Source organism: Gekko japonicus, unplaced genomic scaffold, assembly GCF_001447785.1.
Source record: "Gekko japonicus isolate JY-2015 unplaced genomic scaffold, Gekko_japonicus_V1.1 scaffold34, whole genome shotgun sequence".
In the NCBI taxonomy this organism is placed as follows: domain Eukaryota; kingdom Metazoa; phylum Chordata; class Lepidosauria; order Squamata; family Gekkonidae; genus Gekko; species Gekko japonicus.
The window spans coordinates 1,348,689-1,357,361 of record NW_015173673.1 but is presented as its reverse complement, the minus strand read 5'-3'; the positions used below and the strand labels follow the sequence as shown (position 1 = coordinate 1,357,361).

At 48.3% G+C, this 8,673-nt stretch overlaps 1 protein-coding gene across 1 annotated transcript in view; it reads right to left on the bottom strand.

Annotated features, from left to right (window-relative positions):
- The window catches only part of WNT5B (wingless-type MMTV integration site family member 5B), a 35,503-nt gene extending 32,016 nt beyond the window's left edge, over positions 1–3,487 (bottom strand). The window contains exons 1-2 of the mRNA XM_015422872.1: positions 3,367–3,487; positions 2,165–2,412 (exon numbers count right to left, since the gene is read on the bottom strand). Coding sequence (XP_015278358.1) covers positions 2,165–2,412; positions 3,367–3,446 — 328 coding nt within the window. The 5' untranslated portion in view covers positions 3,447–3,487. The remainder of the gene's footprint in view (positions 1–2,164; positions 2,413–3,366) is intronic.
- Positions 3,488–8,673: the final 5,186 nt, after the last annotated feature.

Below are 8,673 nucleotides of genomic sequence, written 5' to 3'. Positions count from 1 at the left end.
GGAAAGAAATTCCAAACTTTTAAGTCTGAGCTCACTGTTACAAGCAAATATACGTTACAAAACTCAATTAGCATTTTTGTAAACAGAGAAACTGTTCCTGGGATGTCTGTAAGTACACCTAGGTGTGTGATTCTTTAGCATAACCACAGTGGGTGTATGCTAACCTTTCCCCAGAGGTCATTTCCCCACTACAGTCCTGCTCAGCCATTTTCTTATCCCCCTCCCCACATGTGCTTGCCTTTGAAACAGATACAGACAATAGATTAGGAGACCAGAGAACATGAGGGCAGCCCTTTTGGATAAGACAAATTGCCCATGTACTCTAGCATCCTATTGCACACAATGGCAAACCAGGTGCCTATAGAAGAGTTAAAAGCCAAGGTCTCCACTACTGCTGCCTCCAGCAACTGGTATTCAGAGGTATTCTGCCTCTAAAACATGGAGGTTCCAATTAACCATCATGGCTAATAGCCACTGATGGATCTACCCTTGGTGACTGTAATCTTTTATTAAAGCCTTGTTACCAGCCATCACTACAATCTGTGGCAGTGAGTTTTTGCAGCTAATACACTGTGTGAAAACGCCTGAAATCCATACAGTGTTTTTCATATAATAAACAGGATTTAGCAACAGCCAGAGCTTAACCTGGGAATCTGTTTTCAATGCCTGTAAGAAACCCTGGGACATGATGCTGATAAATACCAAAACTAATGAAGAGTGCATTTAAGTATATGTAAAGTGCCCCCCCCCACTCCGAGCACAAACTAAAATGAAGGGCTAGGAATTCCACTGCAGTCTTGAACACTGGCACATCTAATTTTAAATATTAGCCCTCTTCAGGCATCATGAGTGTAAATACAGGGAGAACACACTACATGCAGTCCTCCTGATTTGTGCGATCGTCATTTTGTTTGTAAAGGGCAACACAGTTTTAGTACTGAGGATGCAAATACGCACTTTGCCCCCTTCAGACAAAATAGCAATTGCATGTCTTGGGACAATCATGTGTAGTGCATTCTTTCTGTTTGTGTGGTCAAACATAGTGCCTCTTATGGCTCGTAAGCATTGAATGATACAAAATAGGTAAGAAACCAAACAGTGCACCACTATTTTATCAATAGGCTGCTTCCCACAATACGGTTTCCTGAATGGTTATCACTTCTGTGCAGGAAAACTGTGTCTATATTGTAAAATGTACATGTCTATTTTGCCATATGGTCATGCAGCTGGAAGCCCCAACTGGTGGCTGTTCCATGAGAGTACAAGGCATGAAACAGACATGTGTATTTGAAACATGCTTTAGCATATGAGGTTTTCCAGCCTGGCAAGTGATATTCATGGAGGAAGATCATTTTACGCAAAGTAACAACTTAACATTTCCTTACTTGCGTTTTGCAAACACAATCAATCCATTGTTTCTGGACCAGTTCCAAGCATGCAAGCTTTTGGGTTATACAGAATGCAGCAGTTTAACACAGTTACAGAGAGAGCAAGAGCAACAGGAGAATTCTCAATGCAAATGAATTAGTCACACCAGACAAGGCAGTCCCTAATCAGAAAACTTTTCACACTTTTAATACACGACACATTGACAAGCAGGGGCTTACAGACAGTCGTGATGACTCATAGTCTCTGTCCAGCCCATTTGTCCTTTGTATTCAACAAGGTGCTGAGCTGTAATTCCAGGTACAACTTTCGTGTTTTAAAGATTTTCAGATAAATATGGAGATTAGAGAGGGAGCGGTCATGTTTTGATATCTGGTAGAGGTTCTTTTAAGCCTGGCATCGCAGAATTAGGGACTGGATAACCTTTGGAAACACCTTCTAGAGTTGCACAATCCCTCCTCTTGATGCTCCTCACCCAAAGCCTCACCCCTCTTGAGGTTTTACTTCCCAAACTTCTATCTCACACACACACCTGTTTTCCCCTGACTTGTTCTCAAGACATCATTGTGTTAACATACCTAGGGATGTGCCACCTGTGCTTCTTTCCCCCTGCTAATCATCTCCCAGCCCCTCCCCATCATACTGGTCACTCTTGTGTCCTGATATTTCTGCTGGTGGAGCCCTACTTCAGCCAGGCTTTGTTCTTGACACCTCCCACCCCCCTGTCCCTCTGCAGACTGATCCATACAACTCCCAGCCCCACTTCTCCTTTGCTTACCTATGCTCATCACCCTGCCGAACACAGAGGTGTTGTCCACTGTACTGCAATTCCACCGCCTCTGCCGGAACTGGTACTGGCACTCTTTGATGGCATTCTTGGCACCCTCCCCAATGTACACCATGTGCTCCTGGTAGAGCTGGCACAACTTCCTCTGGCCCGGGGAGAGCCCTGGCAACTGACTGCACACAGGCTGGGCTCCTATGATGTACATCTCCGGTCTTTGGATTGGGTTCATAGCCAAGGACCTGGGATGAGGAAGAAAAAAAGGGGGGGACATTGTGAAGGAGAAAACCCCAAAGTAGATCCAGTCTTAGGCAGTCTCTCTGTCTTCCCTGGCAAAGAAGCCGAAGAGGGGCTCCCATTTAGTTGCTGAGGCTCTTGTCTGAATTAGTAGAAGGGAGACGCTCTGCTGGACGAGAGAGACCCTGCCTGGAGACACCATAAGGAAAGCTCTCTGGATCAAAGGGGAAAGAAGCTGAGAGTTCCTTAATTAGGGGAGAGGACCAAATGTGGTTAATTTTCTAGGCAACGGCCTCCTCCGCCAGATACATAGGCAAAAACACAGCTACTCTTCTGGAATCAATTAGCCCAGGAGAGAGAGTTTTCTGTGAACTGTCAGGAAGCGACTCCCCTCCCCAGACACACACAGCTAGGGACTCATGAGACGAGACTCGGGGTGGGGTGGGGGGACGGCCCTGGGTCGGGGCTCCCCCCATTCCCCACACGGACACAAAGCGGAGCGCCAGGCGCTGCCCAGAAGCAAGGGGACGGGATCCTCCGTCCCGAACAAGTCAGCGCTGCTGGGCCAGCATTCGGACCTCTCCGGCTCCCTTTCCATGCGGGAGCGCACCCCCATGGACCCCAGCGGGGCAAGGCGCTGGGGAGTCGGGACCGGGGCTGGCAGGTCAGGCAGAGAAGACCCAGGCGAAGCACCCAGCCCGTCCATTTAAAGCCTCCCCCCCCCCATTATCCCTCCCCTCCGCGGAACTCTCAAGGGACCCTTTGTCGAGACTCGCTTCGGTCCAGACCCAGGAGGCGAGTTCCACCCCCGGCTGCGCTCCGAGCGCTGGGAAGCCCGGCCGGAACCCCCAGGCGCGCCTTTCGCCTCTCCGGCCACGCGGGGACGGGGGAGAGGGTCCCTTCCCGCGCCCCGCCGCACCGAAGGAGGTCGAGGGGGAGGCAGGCAGGCGCTCACTCACCACCAGGAGCTGGCCTCGGCCAGGAGCTGCGTGCAGCCGCAGAGGAGAGCCAGGCTGAGCAGCAGCCGCGTCCCGGGCATGGTGCGCTTCCCGCGGCTCCCGCGCCTCTGCACGGCCAGGCTGGGACTCATCGGGGTGGCTGCCTGCAAGACAAGAGGGAGGGGAGGGGAGGGGAGGGGGAGCCAGTCAGCCCGGGAGGGGAAGGAGGGAGGCGGCGGGACGGGCAGAGGGAGGCCGCGGAGCCGGCGAGGAGCGAGGGAAGCAGCGGGACACCCCCTCCTCCTCCTCCTCCTCCTCTTCGTCCTCCCTCCGCCAGCCAAATATAATCCCCCCCCCCAGCAGGCACCACCTTCCTCTCCTGCCCCGATGCTTTCCCCAGTGACCTGCTGGCCTTTGGGGTCCCGGAGCTTCTTATTTGTTCCCCCCCCCCGCAGTGAGGTCACGCAAACACACACACACACACACACACTCAGACTGGACACTAGGAAAGGCAATTGGGCGGGGGTGGGGTGGGGGGGACACCTGCCCACAAGCCTTCCAAGAGCGGTCCCGGGGTAGGGACTTTCCCCCCTACTAAGCCCCAGTACTCTGTGATGGGGGGGGGCAGGGGGGGTCGCACACTGCACGTGTTCTGGGGCACTTTCTGCTTTGGGGCCCTAAGCAAGCCTGCTCAGAAGGGAGTCCCTGCATATCCAATGGTACCTGCTCCCAGGAAAGTGTTCTTAGGACTGCAGCCTCAATGACTACAGATCGGGACTAAGGAATTCCTCATAGTGGGTTCATGAGTGGAGAGAGACCATCCATACAGTACAGCCCTGTAATAAAATACCTGACAAAGCTGGATTTGGTATTAAGGACAACAGGGCAAGGGAAGGATGGTGGCACGCCATAGCCTGATTTTGTCAGATCTCAGAAGCTAAGCAGGGTTGGTATTTGGATGGGAGACCACCAAGGAAGGTCCTGCAGAGGAAGAGAACGGGAAGCCACCTCTGTTTCTTAGGCCTTGAAAGTCCCTTGCTGGGCTCGACATAAGTCAGTTCCAACTTGATGGCTCTTGCGTACAAACAACAGGGTGGCGTGGAATAAAGAGAAAGATTAACGATGCGATCCTAAGAACACTTTCCTCATCTCCAGACAACGGAGATCAGTTTCCCTGGAGACAATGGCATTACACCCTGCAGAGGTCCCTCCCCGGACTCTGCCCCCCAAATCTGCAGGAATTCCCCATTCCCGAGTTTGCAGCACTAGTTAAAATGCCACCTGCATTATTGCTGAAAATGGCTGCTTTCAATGGCATTGTAAGTCTCATTGAATACACTTTAATAAGACTCTTGAGTAGATATGCCTATTAAAATGTGGGATTTGCTGCCAGAAGATACAGTGACGGCCATGGGAATAAACAGCTTTAAAGGGGGATTAGATAGATTCATGGAGGATAAGTGTATCCGTGGCTGCTACCCATGGTGACTGAGGGGAACCTCCACTTTTTCAGAGGCAGTCAGCCCCTGAATCCCAGAGCCAGGAGGCAACATCAGAGGAAGGCCTCGGCTTCTGTGCCCTGTTGTTAGCCGTCCAGAGGAACTGGTTGACTACTGTGTGAGACAGGATGCTGGATGAGATGGACCATTGGTCTCATCCAGCAGGGCTCTTACGTTCTTATGTTAGGATTGCTCTCTGTAAGGCTTTTAAAGGTGTCACATACTTTGCATATGGTGTCGGAGTGAGCTTTCAAGTGACACAGAATTCTTCGTGCTTTTTGTTGTTCAGTCGCACAGTCGAGTCTGACTCTTCGCGGCCCCATGAACCACACCACGCCACAGAAGCTCAAAATCTATAGCTTTTGAATTACACAGAACTGATTGTGCCTCTGTACTTCTTGTTCTGTGGGGCCACAAGAGGTTCCTCCAAATTTGTGTTTTCCCAAACTAAGCAGGAAAAGAGTAACGGAGGAGTACCTCATGGGAGAGGTACCAATTTGCATTTGGGGGAAGAGGGGTAGCCACATCATTGCTGTTTTGATGCCACAGCTGCCATGCCACCAGCACAGAGATACTCCTGGTGACCCGCACCATGGCTAAAACAGTCTGCAGGGTGCAGGGTTTGGGATATCAATCTGGTTCTGCACACCCAACACTTTCAAAAGCTTTCATTTGGACAGGACTTCATTTCCTGCTTGACATTGCTACACACGCCACAGGGTTAGGTGCTGGTATGTACAACAAACTCTGAGGTCAGCTCTGACTCAGCTTAAATTGTTAACTGGAGGGCTGGTGGACTGCAAAACAGAACAGGAGATTGCTTGCTACCGCAAGGTGTTTATGGTTACCAAAATAGCACCGTGTGATCTAGCAGTTGCAACCATGGATCCCTTGCGGTACCTTAGAAGATCCTGGCGTACAACATCATATTGTCTGAGGCAGCACATCTTGTGACTGTTGTGTCTCAGCATGCTCTGTGTGACGTTGCACCTCTCAGATGGTGCACTACACTTGCTTTGTGTGGCAAAGTGCAGTAGTAAGACAGAAAAGGGACGGGGAGAGTGCTAAAATGAGGAGAGAAGCAGAAAAGCCCATCCTGTTCCTTTCACGGCTAATCATCAACCCCATCCCAAAAACACACAAAGAGAGGGAGACTGGAGAGGATATCAGCTTTCCAAACCAGATCACTATGCATTCGGCTCACTTCCTTCCAAAGCCTTAACTCAAAGCCTTAACTTGAGCTGGGGTCAATCCTGGAAGCTATTCCCAATGTTCAGGCAGTCAGACCTTGAATGCGTACTGGCAAAAGGAAGAACAGCATGCATCTGAGCATCTACAGAGTGCCCCCCCTCACCCCAATACTGAACATGTTGAGCTGGACCAGCTGAGATTAGGGAGTAAAGATTCCAAGTCATACCACAAGCCTTCCAGGAAGAAACTTCCTCTTACAGTTTACACATTAACTGGAGGGGGAAGGGGGTATAGTGGATTTCATGGCTTCTTTACTGCTTTGTTCCATACTAGGACATCCTTTTGTCAGGGATGCTGAAGAGCAAGTTGCTGCTGCTGTCTTTAGTAATCTGTATCAGTGGGTATCTACATTTCTTTCTGGGGGGAAATAGTCTATCTGGCACATCTTGAAAACAACCCACTTCCAGAGTTTGCATACAAATTTTTGTTAAGTTATTCCACATTCTTTCATAAATAACTCTGGTTTTGTGTATTCAAGTAGACAAAAGCACAGGGCGGGTCTTTTATGCCACAGATAGGCATCCATCAAGCAAAAAGTACAGACACCGACTGGAAATGACTCATGGCGGTTTTTAAAAGAGTCAATGAATTCATTAGCTTTAGTTATCATGGGTTGTCATGTCATTCCCAAGGCACATTAAGACACAGCATAAGTCAAATGCTATCTTTTATTGGCTCAACCTAGATAGGTGTTGTAGGATTAGTACGCAACCTTTCAAGAGTCACAGACCTCAAGTCAGTGCAACAAAAGGCATCCTTTGGTTAAAGCGATGTACTGGACACCTGTATTGGGATTCAGCTAGGGAGTGCTGAGTTCAAATCCTCTCAAACCAAGAAACTTACGCAGGCCAATCACTGCGTTCCAGCTTTAAAGGAAGGATTCACTTCCATTGCTCTTCAGAAATATGCAAGCCGGAATCTCTGACTGTCCTCAGAAGCAAGCAAAATGCTACCAGGAGTCGGAAGGGATTGCCTGCAAAGGTGTCAGGAACTAATGTTCAGAAACAAAATGGAGGAAAAGTTTGTTCACAAGGTGAACAGGCATACATCGTGGTGTCTGGCCATGTTACTTCTCCCTGTTGGGGAGGGTTGCGTGTACACTAGGCTTCAAGAGTAGGTTTGTTTAAAACATTAAAAAAATATTTTTATGCTGCCTTTCCACCCAGCTTAAAACTATAGCAGAAAAAATTCTGTGTATCTTGCCGTTTTCACCGATATTTAAAAATATACTACGTAATAAATCCTTTACTATTTTTTATCAAATGTAGAATTCAGGAATACACAATTTTTAAGGATAAAAATAGTGAAGGATTTATTGGTATATTCTTTAATATCAGTTAAAACGGCAATATACACAGTATCTTTTCTGCTATGGTTTTATGATATACTGTGTCCCCTGGTTTGTAAGTAATTTCCACCCAGCTTAGCATCCCCAAAGTGGCAAAGAATCAGAATAATCAAAACCTGTTTTATAAAAACACACACATATAAAAATGATTATAAGAAATTTAACAAAACATATAAAGGAGGGTCAGCAAGGGAATGCCAAACAAAACAGAAAAGTCTTCACTCAGTGGTGCAAGATAATGATAGAAGAGGACAGACGAATGTCCCTGGGGAGGCAATTCTGTAATTTGGGTGCCACAAGGAGGATCCCACTGAATGAAATCTCTCTACTCAGCTCAAGTCTACAGACCTGGAGGGCTGCTCTGCAGGAAATAAGAGTGCATCTGCCCTTTCCCCATTCCTTCTGCATTCCGTAAACACAACAGCCTATTAATGCTCCAAAGTACACATCCCCGTCCAAGGTAAGAGCCTGGGAGACCAAGATTTGCATAACAATTGCCCAGAAACTGCACCATAAATGAATGTGTGGGAGTGGATTTGTTTATTTTATACCCTGCCTTTCTTCCCTGTTGGGGACCCACCATGGCTTACGTCTTCCACATGTTCTCCATCTCCCAACACAACCCTGTATTTATTTAATTAATTAATTTATACCCTGCCTTTCTCCCCAAATGGGGACCAGTGTTCCCTCTAAGCTGAGTTAGTGTGAGCTAGCTCACAGTTTTTTAGCCTCCGGCTCACACCTTTTTGTCTGAGCTCAGGAAGGAGGGCTCCAGAGCAGACTAATTTATGAAGTAGCCAAATCGTTTGCTCATAACTTTAACGCCAGTAGCTCACAAAGTAGAATTTTTGCTCACAAGACTTCACAGCTTAGACGGAACATTGGGGACCCAAGGCAGCTTACATCATCCTCCCCTCCTCCATTTTAACCTTACAACAACCCTGTGAGGTACGCTAGGCTGAGACACTTGACTTCTATTCAGTAAATATGAGTTAGATCAAGACGGGTAGCCGTGTTAGTCCGTCTGTAGCAGCAGAAAAGAGCAAGAGTCCGGTAGCACCTTAGAGTCTAAAAAAAAAATTGTGGCAGGGGATGAGCTTTCATGCGTCACTGCTTGCATCTGAACATGTCTTTTAAGGTGCCACTGGACTCTTGCTCAGTAAATGTAAGAATATTTCACAAAATGGGGGCCCATCACGAACGGTCGGAAGGTGGGGGGGAACAATTTAT